Consider the following 16,955-nt stretch of genomic DNA (forward strand, 5'->3'; position numbering starts at 1 on the left):
GTCAATTTATGACTACCGTGGATCTAAAGGATGCGTACCTACATATCCCTATCCACAAGGAACATCATCAGTTCCTAAGGTTCGCTTTTCTGGACAAACATTTCCAGTTTGTGGCTCTTCCATTCGGATTAGCCACTGCTCCAAGGATTTTCACAAAGGTGCTAGGGTCCCTTCTAGCGGTTCTAAGACCAAGGGGCATTGCAGTAGTACCTTACTTGGACGACATTCTAATACAAGCGTCGTCCCTGTCAAAGGCAAAGGCTCATACGAACATCGTTCTAGCCTTTCTCACATCTCACGGATGGAAGGTGAACAAAGAAAAGAGTTCTCTGTCCCCGTCAACAAGAGTTCCCTTCTTGGGAACAATAATAGATTCCTTAGAAATGAGGATTTTTCTGACAGAGGTCAGAAAATCAAAACTTCTAAGCTCTTGTCAAGTACTTCATTCTGTTCCTCGTCCTTCCATAGCGCAGTGCATGGAAGTAATAGGATTGATGGTTGCAACAATGGACATAGTTCCTTTTGCACGAATTCATCTAAGACCATTACAACTGTGCATGCTCAAACAGTGGAATGGGGATTATACAGACTTGTCTCCAATGATTCAAGTAGATCAAAGGACCAGAGATTCACTCCGTTGGTGGCTGACCCTGGACCATCTGTCCCAGGGAATGAGCTTCCGCAGGCCAGAGTGGGTAATTGTCACGACCGACGCCAGTCTAGTGGGCTGGGGTGCGGTCTGGGAATCCCTGAAAGCTCAGGTCTATGGTCTCGGGAAGAGTCTCTTCTCCCGATAAACATTCTGGAACTGAGAGCGATATTCAATGCTCTCAGAGCTTGGCCTCAACTAGCAAAGGCCAAATTCATAAGGTTCCAATCAGACAACATGACGACTGTTGCTTATATCAATCATCAAGGGGGAACAAAGAGTTCCCTGGCGATGAAGGAAGTGACCAAAATAATTCAATGGGCGGAGGATCACTCCTGCCACTTGTCTGCAATCCACATCCCAGGAGTGGAAAATTGGGAAGCGGATTTTCTGAGTCGTCAGACATTTCATCCGGGGGAGTGGGAACTCCATCCGGAAATCTTTGCCCAAATAACTCAATTATGGGGCATTCCAGACATGGATCTGATGGCGTCTCGTCAGAACTTCAAGGTTCCTTGCTACGGGTCCAGATCCAGGGATCCCAAGGCGACTCTAGTAGATGCACTAGTAGCACCTTGGACTTTCAACCTAGCTTACGTATTCCCACCGTTTCCTCTCATTCCCAGGCTGGTAGCCAGGATCAATCAGGAGAGGGCCTCGGTGATCTTGATAGCTCCTGCGTGGCCACGCAGGACTTGGTATGCAGACCTGGTGAATATGTCATCGGCTCCACCATGGAAGCTACCTTTGAGACAGGACCTTCTTGTTCAAGGTCCATTCGAACACCCAAATCTGGTCTCCCTCCAACTGACGGCTTGGAGTTTGAACGCTTGATTCTATCAAAGCGTGGGTTTTCAGATTCGGTGATAGATACTCTGGTTCAGGCCAGAAAACCTGTAACTAGAAAAATTTACCATAAGATATGGAAAAAATATATCTGTTGGTGTGAATCCAAAGGATTCCCATGGAATAAGATAAAAATTCCTAAGATTCTCTCCTTTCTTCAAGAAGGTTTGGAGAAAGGTTTATCTGCAAGTTCTCTAAAGGGACAGATCTCTGCCTTATCTGTCTTACTACACAAAAGACTGGCAGCTGTGCCAGATGTTCAAGCATTTGTTCAAGCTCTGGTTAGGATCAAGCCTGTTTACAGACCATTGACTCCTCCCTGGAGTCTAAATCTAGTTCTTTCAGTTCTTCAAGGGGTTCCGTTTGAACCCTTACATTCCGTAGATATTAAGTTACTATCTTGGAAAGTTTTGTTTTTGGTTGCAATTTCTTCTGCTAGAAGAGTTTCAGAGTTATCTGCTCTGCAGTGTTCTCCTCCTTATCTGGTGTTCCATGCAGATAAGGTGGTTTTGCGTACTAAGCCTGGTTTTCTTCCTAAAGTTGTTTCTAACAAAAATATTAACCAGGAGATAGTTGTACCTTCTTTGTGTCCGAATCCAGTTTCAAAGAAGGAACGTTTGTTACACAATTTGGACGTTGTCCGTGCTCTAAAGTTCTATTTAGAGGCTACTAAAGATTTCAGACAAACATCTTCCTTGTTTGTTGTTTATTCTGGTAAAAGGAGAGGTCAAAAAGCGACTTCTACCTCTCTTTCCTTTTGGCTTAAAAGCATTATCTGTTTGGCTTATGAGACTGCCGGACGGCAGCCTCCTGAAAGAATCACAGCTCACTCCACTAGGGCTGTGGCTTCCACATGGGCCTTCAAGAACGAGGCTTCTGTTGACCAGATATGTAAGGCAGCGACTTGGTCTTCACTGCACACTTTTGCCAAATTTTACAAATTTGATACTTTTGCTTCTTCGGAGGCTATTTTTGGGAGAAAGGTTTTGCAAGCTGTGGTGCCTTCCGTTTAGGTGACCTGATTTGCTCCCTCCCTTCATCCGTGTCCTAAAGCTTTGGTATTGGTTCCCACAAGTAAGGATGACGCCGTGGACCGGACACACCAATGTTGGAGAAAACAGAATTTATGCTTACCTGATAAATTACTTTCTCCAACGGTGTGTCCGGTCCACGGCCCGCCCTGGTTTTTTAATCAGGTCTGATGAATTATTTTCTCTAACTACAGTCACCACGGTATCATATGGTTTCTCCTATATATATTTCCTCCTGTCCGTCGGTCGAATGACTGGGGTGGGCGGAGCCTAGGAGGGATCATGTGACCAGCTTTGCTGGGACTCTTTGCCATTTCCTGTTGGGGAAGAGAATATCCCACAAGTAAGGATGACGCCGTGGACCGGACACACCGTTGGAGAAAGTAATTTATCAGGTAAGCATAAATTCTGTTTTTATTGTAAATACATATTTCTCTATATATCTCTATATACCTATACCTGTATATCAATTCACATAGATATATAGGTATAGATATGTATTTTACATTAACAGTATCAGATATATTTCTATAGAAAAAAAGTACATTATTTTCTATGTGAAGAACAAAGAAATGTAAAATATGTGTAACGTGCATTGGAGTTCGCAACCTAGGACTAACGTGGTCGAGTTAGCGCACATGAAAAACTGCTTTCTTTAATGCGCGTTATTGAAATATTAAATATAAACTATTGAAAAATATTAATAAAAATTATTGAAAATTATTATTATTATTTTTTTAAAATAAGCAGTGTGACCGGGGGACCCAGGGTTTAGCTTTTGAAGCCAGATACCTCATTGTGATTAGGCTGATCAAGAGTTACACCATTTGGTTATATCCTGAATTCACATGACATTGTATTAACCTCTTACAAACCAATAGAAAGAAATAGAAAACAAACCATGCCTTTGCACGGCAACTTCTTTTACAAATTAACAACTTTTTTCTCCTATTCCCCTCTTTGCTTTTCGGCATGCTATGTATCTTCAAGTGCTTCAATTTGTTTTTTCCTTGTTTGTTTTTTATTTTTCACCATTATTTCAAATCTTTCTCCTATAATTTATTATGTTCTAATTAATGGTTAGCTTTATATGACGGCTTAGATCTAGGTTCCAATAGGAGCCTATGGAAGTCCGCTTACATGAGCGCAATGCTTCCTAGCAATGTGAATTTGAGCTTGCGGTCGCATTGAGATTTACTTGTAATACCAACACACATTATTGTGCGCTGGTATTACAAAGTGAAGCGCTAATATCGCTTGCAAGATAGTCAACGAATCTCATTATTAATTGGTTGGTTTGCACATGGCACTAACTGCTTCTCTCCGATGAACTCCTGCACATGGTATTGCGTTTTATGGTTATGCCGTTAGCCTAAAGGACATCTACAGACGTTTACTTTTCACTTTTTCAGGACAGTATAAGTTTATAACTACTCTTGGCTTATGAGCAACCCAGAAATAAAATAGGATTGTTTATATTAAATCAAATGATTTAGGACTATGCTTTGCCTAATATAGCGTCAAGCTTATTATTTACACTTAGCCCTAGATTGATGGGAGTTATTTGAATTATGTGCACTATTATTTGTTTGCACAATTATTAGCGGATCGCTTGCTATTGCTGATTATATATACTGTATAAATAAATGTGTAAGGCTTTGTCCTCTTATTGATACTTAGTCCTTAGTGCTTTTGACTAAATGTAGCCACCAATCAGCAAGCACTACCCAGGGTGCCGAACCAAAAATGGGCCAGCTCCTAAGCTTTACATTCCTGCTTTTTCAAATAAAGATAGCAAGAGAATGAATAAAAATATGAGTAAATTAGAAAATTGCTTAAAATGACATGCTCTATCATGAATCATGAAAGAAAAATGTTACTTATATCACATTATGTTATCTGATTGAAGGGACATTAGTGTGATGCATTTAAAATGCTTGTTAAATTACTGCATGGTTTAAATGATATTTACCTTGTACTTGCAGCCTCCAGACAGTCCCTGGCCACTCCCCCACCCCGAAAAAAACAAAAAAAACTAAAAAACTAAGCTGTGCAGTCAATCATACACTGTAGTATCTGAGCTATTATTTTCAACTTCAGATCATTGTTTGGCTGTTTGTATTGTATTGTTTGAAAAACAAACAAAAAAACCAAGTAGTGCAGTTAGGGAAAGTCTGTAGTCCGCAAGAACAGTGTAAGTTTCATTAAATTACTTTATTGCCCCTTTCATTATTAATTTTGTTTTGTTTTTGTGTATAGCTGCCATATATATTTAAAATCTATTTATATTATGATGTTTGGGAAAGAACTGTCTGTAACATTAAACTTTCTTGTATTTTCAGGTGAGGACTTTGTTTGTCAGTGGATTACCGTTAGACATCAAACCAAGGGAACTGTACTTATTATTCCGACCATTTAAGGTATTGTATTGTTTACATGTCGATTACCTAATAAATTGCTGGTAAAAAAAAAAATTGCCTATATTGGAAGACTGAAAACTTTATTCCCTTATCTGAGATTAGAATTTTTAAACACTGTATTGTAAAATTCACTTCCATTTAATGTGCTCGCAATGATCTATTTTATCTGCTGGAGTGTATTAAATTGTCTACAATTAGATACTTTACCTTTTTTGACATTTGATATATCTGCCTGTGCCTGGTAAAGCTGCCCTTTGCTACATTTTTCAGCATTGCAGTACTGGGTATAGAAAAGCTATGTAAACGAGACACAACAGAAATCAAAGAGGGAGCTCACCCCATCTCAAAGGGTGTTCCTGCATCTGCTTGGAATACAGTAAACTCTTATAAGCTACTTGCCTGAGTATATTGTTCATATTAGTTTTACAAATTGCACACATTTGTAGTTTTGGACTTGCCATATGACCCATGCCTATTAATTAAGCCAACACTAAAACATACTACTATGTTACACAATCAGTAAATTGAAAATGTATTTCAAATGATATCCATTGATCATTTTGGGATCTTCTATTTGGGTAAAATTACATCATCAGCAGTTATGGTTTAAAAAAAACAAACAATTAATTGTTAATAAAAATATTCTAATATTTATATTTCAGAATTTTACTAGTTTAAAGGGACAGTCTACTCCAAAATTGGTATTGTTTAAAAAGATAGATAATCCGTTTATTACCTATTCCCCAGTTTTGCATAACCAATATGGTTATATTAATATACTTTTTTACTCTGTGATTACTTTGTATATAAGTCTCTTCCGACAGCCTCCTGATCACCCGACCTTTTACTTATTATCTATTGTCAGGCACAACTCCATGGGTGTGAGCACAATGCTATCTATATGGCCCACATGAATAAGCAGTCTCTTGTGAAAAGCTAAGAAAAAGCATGTGATAAGAGGCTGTCTGTAGTGGCTTAGGAACAGGCAGAGAGTTAAAGGTTATAAAGTATATTAATATAACAATGTTGGTTGTGCAAAGCTGGGGAATGGGTAGTAAAGACTTTATCTTTAAACTATAACAATTTTGGTGTAGACTGTCCCTTTAAAGAGAAAAAAACTGCTCTATCAACTTCTTTTTTATTTGTTTTTATAATTCTGAAATCTTATCTAAATGGATTAGTCTTAGAATATATTTTAGATCTAATTTTCATATCACTGTAAATTCATCCTGTTGACAATTTTCAGGATATTTTTCATTAAAACAATACAATGTAATTGAAATATTCTAGTTTCTTCCTGTTTGCCAAGTTATATGCAACCTCAGGCTACTTTTTTCATCCACTAATGTTATAATCGGGCGTCCAAAAGATGGAATTTGGAACCTGAAACACATATATTACACTGTGATTTAGATTCTAATCCAACTGCTAAACATATCTGTAAATAATTGGATTAAAAATAATTTTATTTAAAAAATCCTAGTTAGAAAAATATATATTTTTCTTAATAATTAAAACCAGCATTACAATCCCTGTGACAAAAATCATTGATAAGTATAGCATCATCAGTATATTCCAACAAAGGAAAAATTGTTTTCTTATAGTTTGGATTAAAGGGACAGTAAAGTAAAACTTAAAGGGCCATTAAACCCAAAAAAAATTATTTCATGATTCACATAGAGAATACAATTTTAAACAACATTCCAATTTACTTCTATTATCTAATTTGCTGCAATCTTTAGATATCCTTTGTTAAAGAAATAGCAATGCACATTGGTGAACTAATCACATGAGGCATCTATGTGCAGCTACCAATCAGAAGCTACGGAGCCTATCTAGATATGCTTTTCAGGAAAGAATATCAAGAGAATGAAGCAAATTAGATAATTGAAGTAAATTAGAAAGTTGTTTAAAATGGTATTCTCTATCTAAATCATGAAAGAAAAAAATTGGGTTTAATGTCCCTTTAAACTTTCTTGATTTGGATAGAGCATGCAGTTTTAAACACATTTCTGATTTCTATGATCTAATTTGCATTGTTCTCTTGATATCCTTTGTTGAGGTAAACCTAGGAAGTCTCAGGAGCAGCAATGCACTATTGTGAGATAGCTGCTGATTTGTGGCTGCATTTATTTACCGCTCTTCTAATTAGTTCACCAAATGTGTTCAGCTAGCTCCCAGTAGTGCATTGCTGCTCCTTCAGCAAAGGATACCAAGAGAATGAAGCTCATTTGATAACAGAAGTAAATGGGAAAGTTGTTTAAAATCGTTGCTCTATCTCAATCATGAAAGAAAAAAAATTGCGTTTTTATGTCCCTTTAAAGGGTTATGAAAGTCAAAATTGAACTTTCATAGTTCACATAGAGTGTGCATTTTTAAAGGGACAGTATTCACCCATTTTTATTTAATTGCATGTAAAATACACTACTATAAAGAATAATATGCACAAATACTGATTTAAAAATCCAGAATAAAAAAAGTTTAAAAACTTACTTAGAAGCTCACAGTTTAGCTTATGAAGCTTATGAAGCTGGAACACCCACTGCAAATTAGTTCTATAGCAATAAAAGCAAACACTCCCCCCTTCCCCTTCCCCTTCCTTTGCTGATGTGTTCAGCTAACTCCCAGTAGTGTTTTGCTGCTCATTCAACAAAAGATACAGAGAGAATGAAGCAAATTTGATAACATAAGTAAATTGGAAACTTGATTATAAACGTATGCTCTATCTGAATCATGAAAGAAAAAAAAAAAGAAACCTCAAAAACCCACTGTTTAAAAGACAATTTCCTGCTCTTTCAAACAGTGTGTGGGATATCAAGTATAAGCACAAATTTAAAAATAATGTTTAAAACACATGTTCTCTAATGAGGGGGGTAGAGACCAAAACAAGACCCCTTGTTTGAAAGTCCTGAAGCCTATATAAGTTACTACCCTGGGGGGAAAGCCGTGATTGGAGGAAGCTGGATTAGTCATTGATGACGTGTGAAGAGAGGATCTCCGGGTGGGGGAAGCTGCTCTGGCTGTCAAAAAAACAAAGGTAAGTTTTTAGACAAAACGGCTGCTTTCTAAACTTTGATGAATGAAAGTGCCCCTGTTTTTAATAGTATTTTTCAAAAACCGGCTTTCATTCACAAAAGTAAACCTTCACTTTAAGCTACATCAAAGGAAATAAAAATATGGGGATCAATTTATTAAATGCAGGGCGTACATGATTCATTTCCGCCGCATACGCCGTCTGTATTTAAAATTGCGCAAGCATTTCTTGTGCAATGCCGCCCCCTGCACAATTGGCCCCTAGCAGGGGGTGTCAATCATTCCAATTGGATCGGGATAATTGCAGTCCACCACCTAAAAGGACAAGTTAAGGAGCAGCAGGCGGAGAAAGCATCATTCGCTGCTTGTTAAATCTAGCCCATGGAAGTTATTTTATTATGCATAGCTAAACATTTTAGATAAATTCTTAAGGTGTTAAAGGGACAGTCAACCCAAAATTTCAAATAAGTCATTCCTATAAACTTTCTAACGATTATTATTTTCAACTATAGCCCAATTTAGTAAAAAAAAGCGTTTCTAAGTATTAGTACTTTCTTTTGTCTCATCTGGCTGTTTAAAATGTCCGCCTGCCCCCTTCCATATTTCGTCACAAGTATCTATCTTCATGGTTGTGCAGCTCTAACAGCTTATTTTCGCCCGTACACACTCCTGGGTTTTGCGCATGCGCTTTGCGCCGATAACACTGTAGGGGGAGGAGAATGACACGTCTAGGAAAATGTAAGTAAAAAGTAAGTACTAATACTTTTTAAATAAAGATAGCAAGAGAACGAAGAAAAATTGCTAATATGAGTAAATTAGAAAGTTGCTTAAAATTGCATGCTCTATCAGAATTATTAAAGATATTATAGAGTCGACATTAATATATTAATATTTAAGAGTCGATCGTTATTGGAGAAACTTAACATACAAAAATATATACATGCAATAGGTGAACGGAAGGTGGCAGAAATTTTTGGCTCCTAACAAATGAATATTTAAATGTTTCATGTATTTCTTACAAGCTTATAGATGTGGGACCAGTTGCAGGATGTTTCTCTGGTATGTAACAATAAGTAATCAAAATGATGTATTGGGTCTAGACTGTCTCTTAAATTACATTAAAAGGGGGAAAAATAAATAATGAAAATGTATTGTAAAGTTGTTTTATGTGGAAAAATTAAAGGGACATTAAACCCAAAACAATTCTTTCATGATTCAGATTGAGCATACAATTTTAAGCAACATTCCAATTTACTTCTATAATCTAATTTGCTTCATTCTTTAGAATTCCTTTGTTAAAGAAATATCAATGCACATGGGTGAGCCAATCACATGAGACAAATATGTGCAGTCACCAATCAGAAGCTACTGAGCCTATCTAGATATGCTTTTAAAGAAAGAATATCAAGAGAAAGAAGCAATTTAGATGATGGAAGTAAATTAGAAAGTTGTTTAAAATGGTATTCTCTATCTGAATCATGAAAGAAAAAAATGTGGGTTTAATGTCCCTTTAAGCACATTTAGGGCTTACAAGTGGAGTGCAAAATTGCACTTAGGTGAGGGCGATATTTGCTGTCCACTGTTAATACCAGCGCACGCAAATGTACGCTGGTATTATAGGTAAAACTAAATGCGAATGTAACTTCGCATTGCATGGACGCGTGCACTCACGAGTGCGTGCTTCCATATGCTCCAATGTAAGCCTTGTTCTGATGCCATCATATACGGCACAGAACCTAGCGCAGCAAAGGGGGTACGTCGCACAGCTGGGGTAGCAAATTTAAAATGTATATGAATATATACCATTACCAATATATGTATACAGGGAGTGCAGCATTATTAGGCAAATGAGTATTTTGACCACATCATCCTCTTTATGCATGTTGTCTTACTCCAAGCTGTATAGGCTCGAAAGCCTACTACCAATTAAGCATATTAGGTGATGTGCATCTCTGTAATGAGAAGGGGTGTGGTCTAATGACATCAACACCCTATATCAGGTGTGCATAATTATTAGGCAACTTCCTTTCCTTTGGCAAAATGGGTCAAAAGAAGGACTTGACAGGCTCAGAAAAGTCAAAAATAGTGAGATATCTTGCAGAGGGATGCAGCACTCTTAAAATTGCAAAGCTTCTGAAGCGTGATCATCGAACAATCAAGCGTTTCATTCAAAATAGTCAACAGGGTTGCAAGAAGCGTGTGGAAAAACCAAGGCGCAAAATAACTGCCCATGAACTGAGAAAAGTCAAGCGTGCAGCTGCCAAGATGCCACTTGCCACTAGTTTGGCCATATTTCAGAGCTGCAACATCACTGGAGTGCCCAAAAGCACAAGGTGTGCAATACTCAGAGACATGGCCAAGGTAAGAAAGGCTGAAAGACGACCACCACTGAACAAGACACACAAGCTGAAACGTCAAGACTGGGCCAAGAAATATCTCAAGACTGATTTTTCTAAGGTTTTATGGACTGATGAAATGAGAGTGAGTCTTGATGGGCCAGATGGATGGGCCCGTGGCTGGATTGGTAAAGGGTAGAGAGCTCCAGTCCAACTCAGACGCCAGCAAGGTGGAGGTGGAGTACTGGTTTGGGCTGGTATCATCAAAGATGAGCTTGTGGGGCCTTTTCGGGTTGAGGATGGAGTCAAGCTCAACTCCCAGTCCTACTGCCAGTTTCTGGAAGACACCTTCTTGAAGCAGTGGTACAGGAAGAAGTCTGCATCCTTCAAGAAAAACATGATTTTCATGCAGGACAATGCTCCATCACACGTGTCCAAGTACTCCACAGCGTGGCTGGCAAGAAAGGGTATAAAAGAAGAAAATCTAATGACATGGCCTCCTTGTTCACCTGATCTGAACCCCATTGAGAACCTGTGGTCCATCATCAAATGTGAGATTTACAAGGAGGGAAAACAGTACACCTCTCTGAACAGTGTCTGGGAGGCTGTGGTTGCTGCTGCACGCAATGTTGATGGTGAACAGATCAAAACACTGACAGAATCCATGGATGGCAGGCTTTTGAGTGTCCTTGCAAAGAAAGGTGGCTATATTGGTCACTGATTTGTTATTGTTTTGTTTTTGAATGTCAGAAATGTATATTTGTGAATGTTGAGATGTTATATTGGTTTCACTGGTAAAAATAAATAATTGAAATGGGTATATATTTGTTTTTTGTTAAGTTGCCTAATAATTATGCACAGTAATAGTCACCTGCACACACAGATATCCCCCTAAAATAGCTAAAACTAAAAACAAACTAAAAACTACTTCCAAAACTATTCAGCTTTGATATTAATGAGTTTTTTGGGTTCATTGAGAACATGGTTGTTGTTCAATAATAAAATTAATCCTCAAAAATACAACTTGCCTAATAATTCTGCACTCCCTGTATATGTGAATATACACAAATTAACACATAAATATATATATATGTATATAAGCATATATATATATATATCTGCAGTTTTAACACAGTCCCCATAGACTGCTATGGAATAGCACTTTTCAGTGCCGTCTTTTTCTAACACAACATACCCGCTCACTTTAACCCATTAGAACTGCTTTGTGCAAATATTTTTTTACCAAAAAAATGCTTCTTTTTTTAATTTTTTTTATTTATTAAGACACACTACACTGTATTTTGGGGGCAATTGGGGGACATTTTTTAAATTAACCAAAGGTAGCATTAACCAGCCACTTGTAATGACTGGTTATTTAACGTGCGCCTGGAAAATGGGTGACTTTACTGTTTACAGGCACATGTTAAATTAGCGCTCCACTTGTAATCTAGCCCTCAAAGTGATATACAGGTAGCCCTCAGTTTACGCTGGGGTTAGGTTCCAGATGGAATGGTTGTAAATCGAAACCATTGTAAATTGAAACCCAGTTTATAATATAAGTCAATGGGAAGTGAGGGAGATAGGTTCCAGGCCCCTCTCAAAATTGTCATAAGTAACACCTAATACATTATTTTTAAAGCTTTGAAATGAAGACTTTAAATTCTAAACAGCATTATAAATCTAATAAAATAATCACAACACAGACTTCACTTACATTTTTCTGCAAACAGTTCTTTCTATGCATTCCAATCTGGACTGATTTATAGACAGGAAGATCTTGTTCCTTTGAAATCTGCTCGATAGCTCAGGTCTGGTTAAACTGATTAATTTCAGCTTGCTTGGCTTTGCTGCAACACAAACGGACAGCTCCACCTACTGGCTATTTTAATAAATGCACTGCTTCTCAATGCTTTTCAATAGCAGTCACATGACTGGAAAAAAAGGTTGTTATTCTGAAACGGTGTAAATTGAACCGTTGTAAAACAAGGGCCACCTGTATATAAAAAAAAATGTTCTTTGTTCCCATAATATTCTGTGTTGAAGAGATACCTAGGTAGGCATCTAGAGCATTACATGGCAGGAAATAGTGCTCCTATCTAGTGCTCTTGCAAATGGATAACTTTCTTGCAAACCTTCTGCCATAAAGTGCTCCATGTGCAAGCTCTCAAGCTTACGTTCTTGCTTTTCAACAAAAGAATCCAAGAGAACGAAGAAAATTTGATAATAGAAGTAAATTAGAAATTTGTTTAAAATTGTATTCTCTATCTAAAATATAAAAAAAAGGAGTTTATGCCCCTTTAAGATAAGAAAGTAAATGCTTTGTTCTTCTATAGAGGAAAATGTAAGTTCTCATTTCTCGTAAAGAACTCATAAATAATAACTACAAGAAGGGGGGGGGGTATGCCAGAATAGGACCTCCACGTATACTTGGGTCCTAGTAATACTTATAATATTATTACAAAGTATACCCAACAGTTCATAGCTTGTACTAGAAATCTCAAACCCTGTTTCCTCAACTCCCCTTTAGTCAGCCACATAGGTCCAGTCCTTTGTTAATCATTCAACAGAGGCAACAAATATAACATTCCTCACCGTCCAAGCTGTGCGACCACTTCAGGTGAGACCCAGCTGGCTTGAAATATTGCTCCAACGCTGCTATATCGTGTACCGTTGAGCCGGGTACAATCACCACATTAAGGACGCACGCTGTATCGCTGTACCACGAGGAGGGAGTTGACGTCACTCGTGATGTATTCCGAGCTCCAGATTCCGTAGGTGGCCAATGGGGGAGGAGGTGTGTCTGGGAGTCAATGCTGCAACAAAGCCGATCCGAAAAACCAAACAAACTTCAATGAACTTCAGGGATACAAAGTTCAATTTAGTGCAATATGCCAACGATCTGTCCTGCTGGTGAATGCACAGTAATAAGGAAAGTCCGGACAGTTCGTGTTGTAAAACACACAAAATCTTTATTAGCCAGATAAACACATATGAACAAGCTATATCCTCACAGAGCGAGCGTAACACCGAACTGGCTTACGCGTTTCGACTTATGTCGTAATCATAGCCATTATATTGTAAGGAAATGGCTTTTTTTTTTAAAAAAAAATTCAGTAGTATCTCAGCCGTAAAATCATGCTTACATCATCTCCCCATCCTCTTGCTGGAAACTCCATTGTAATCAAGTTAAAGGGACATGCGTTTAATTTTTTTGTGATTTAGATATGTGTGCCATATATATAACATTGTGCTCATTCCCGTGGAGTTATCCACGAACCAGCACTAATTGGCTAAAATGCAAGTTTATAAAAAGAACTGAGATACGGCGGCAGTCTGCAGAGGCTTAGATTATAAGGTAATCACAGAGGTAAAAAGTATATTATTTTAGTGTTAGTTGTGCAAAACTGGGGAATGGGTCACACAGGAAATTATCTATCTTTTTAATAAACAGTGAACATTTTCAAGTAGACTGTCGCTTTAATTTAATATTGAATGTTTGCAGAACATTCTATATATATTTTTGCAAAAAGTAAATTTTTTCCCCATATTGAATTTAAAGACCGCTGCTTCATCACTGATCTGCTGCCTCCGAGGCTGCGGTCTTCAATCTGCCCAATCCTATACGATCAGGCTGATTGACACCCCCTGCTAGCCACAAATCTGCAGGGGGCGGCATTGCACATGCAGTTCTGGTGAACTGCTTGTGCAATGATAAATGCTGTCGGAATTCAGCGATGTCTGTCGGACGTGATACGCTACAGCGTATCATGTCGGACAGACATTGATAAATTGGCCGCTCTGTGTAAGATTTCAGGAATCAATATTCAAATGGATTAATCAAATGTTAACATAATTCTATAGAAACATGAAAATGTCAGTCCTAATGAAGTCAAGAGAAACAGTAATTTCACAATTTGGATGCCAAAATGGTAACATTTGCCCATCCATAAATACAACTTATTAACAATTATTTTTATGTCCTTTAAGGGGCGATCTAAATAAAAAAAATGCAATGCTGCTCAAATTTGTTAGAGCATGTGATTTTGTATTACTGAGCCAAAGGGGTTAAACACATAGGTAAAGACATGCCCACTTGTGAGTCATAAGCGTTTGCATTTCAATGCCAAAGCAGGGCATGTTGGTTTCCCCATTCTATAGTGGAAGTCACACGTAGCTCTGTTTGGGACCAGCAATCCTTGTAAATCACAAGTTGGACTTTACCAATGTGCTTAACCTGTTTCGCAGTTGTTAAACACATAGGGGTCAATCCATTAAATAAGTTTATCTCATTATGTAATAAATATATTTTTTTTTAATTCACCGTTAAAGTCAATGGGAATTTTTGCATATAAATTATTTAATATACTTTTCTCAATGATTGTGTTGGGCCCCATAGTTAGCTAGAGTCTGTAATGCAGAAATGACATGTTATAGCACATTAGAGCAAATCATTTTTGCATTGGAACGTTCCTATGCTATATTAGCCTATATGATGGTCAGTGATGTATTTTGTATATTGACTAATAATGTAATCTATTTTTACTTCTTGTTATTTCAGGGCTATGAAGGTTCCCTAATAAAACTTACATCAAAGCAGGTAAGAAATAACGTAGCTTGTTTACTTTTTAAATTGTGTAAGCGCTACCTTATGAGTTACTAGGTATAACAGTTTAAAGCGTTGCGTAACAATTTCAATCCTTAAAGGGTCATGATACTCATATGATAAATCACTTGATATTGATGCAGCATATCTGTAAATGCATTGTCTAATGCATTGTCCTTTTTTATTATGCACTTAAAGGGACATTAAACCCCAATTTTTTATCTCATGATTCAGATAGACAATACAGATTTAAACAACATTCCAATTTAGTTCTGTTATCTAATTTGCTTAATTCTTTAGATATCCTTTGTTGAAGAAATAGCAATGCACACAGCTGAGCCAATTACACAAGGCATCTATGTGCAGCCACCAATCAGCAGCTACTCAGCCTATCTAGATATGCTTTTCAGCAAAGGATATTAATAGAAGGGAGCAAATTAGATAATAGAAGTAAATTAGAAATTTGTTTAAAATTGTATACTCTTTCTAAATCATGAAAAAAAATTGTGTTTAATGTCCCTTTAATTCTGCAGTATTTAAAGGACCAGTAAACACAGTAAATTTGCATAATCAACAAATGCATGATAACAATATAATACAATAGCACTTAGTCTGAACTTCAAATGAGTAGTAGATTTTTTTCTGACAATTTTAAAAGTTATGTCTATTTCCACTCCCCCTGTACCATGTGACAGCCATCAGCGAATCACAAATTCATACACATACCATGTGACAGCCATCAGCCAATCACAAATGCATATACGTTTATTCTTGCACATGCTCAGTAGGAGCTGGTGACTCAAAAAGTTTAAATATAAAAAGACTGTGCACATTTTGTTAACGGAAGTAAATTGGAAAGTTGTTTAAAATTGCATGCTCTATCTGAATAATGAAAGTTTAATTTTGAAAAAAATAAGTTTTACTTTCACCATAGGGAAGTGCCTCAGATTGGTCCAAAAAAATAAATAAACCGGGAATATCCTTGGACAGTTTTTTTTGTATGCACATACTTTTTATTTAGCACCAAAGTGCTTCTTTGCTTACATATTCTGGATAATAAAACAAGTATTGTACCCTGTACGACGTTGGTCGTTAATGGATTTTCTGGGTATAACCGGGCTATTAGACCCTCCCTCCTGAAGGCTTGCTAAAATAGCGAGACTGCACTACTGAAAACATCACCCTCATAGAAAGGCCGGTGGGTTAATCATTTAGTTGAAAATGGTGTTCTGTGGCAGTGCTTAAAGTGACATTAATACCCAAAATGTTCTTTTTTTATTCAGATAGAGGATACAATTTTAAACAACATTCCAATTTACTTCTATTATCTAATTTGCTTCATTCTTTAGATATCCTTTGTTGAAGAAATTGCAATGCACATTGGGGAGCCTATCACACGAGGCATCTATGTGCAGCCACCAATCAGCAGCTACTGAGCTTATTTAGATATTCTTTTCAGCAAAGAATATCAAGAGAATGAAGCAAATTAGATAATAAAAGTAAATTAGAAAGTTGGTTAAAATTGCATGCTCTTTCTAACTTATGAAAGAAAAAATATGGGTTTCATGTCCCTTTTAAGATTGCCATTTCATTTTGTTGCAACTTGTTGTCTACTTTATTAATGTTAGTAAAATTATTAAAAAAAAATAATAGAATAATATATGAATATACATAATGAAATATGTACAAATTATAACCATCTGATAATATAAATTTTTCACTCTGTGAATAAAGATATTTTAAAATGACATTAAAAAACCTCTTGCTTTTGTGGGAAAAAATGTACTTGTTCTAAAGAAAACAAGCTGTGTAACTTGCAAATGCTGCAAAACAAATAGCAGGTTTAGGCCATTGTTTCTCAACAGCGGTCCTCAGTACCCTCAACAGGCCAGATTTTCATAATAGCTGAACTAGAGCACAGGTGAAATAATCAGCTGGTGGGTAAGAGCAAGTTAGTATTACTGACTAGCTGATTACTTCACCTGTGCACTGGCTCAGCTATAATGAAAACCTGGCCTGATGGGGGTACTTGAGTAC

General features: G+C 37.0%; 1 protein-coding gene across 2 annotated transcripts in view; it reads left to right on the forward strand.

Moving 5' to 3' along the window:
• RBPMS (RNA binding protein, mRNA processing factor) overlaps positions 1-16,955 on the forward strand; it is a 570,413-nt gene that overhangs the window by 198,387 nt on the left and 355,071 nt on the right. For both annotated transcript variants that reach the window (XR_008400695.1, XM_053703279.1), the window contains exons 2-3: positions 4,869-4,946; positions 14,874-14,912. Coding sequence is in view for 1 of the 2 variants with exons in the window: in XM_053703279.1 (XP_053559254.1) it covers positions 4,869-4,946; positions 14,874-14,912 (117 nt within the window). In the remaining variant the exon portion in view is untranslated. The remainder of the gene's footprint in view (positions 1-4,868; positions 4,947-14,873; positions 14,913-16,955) is intronic.

This window comes from Bombina bombina, chromosome 2 (genome assembly GCF_027579735.1).
Source record: "Bombina bombina isolate aBomBom1 chromosome 2, aBomBom1.pri, whole genome shotgun sequence".
In the NCBI taxonomy this organism is placed as follows: domain Eukaryota; kingdom Metazoa; phylum Chordata; class Amphibia; order Anura; family Bombinatoridae; genus Bombina; species Bombina bombina.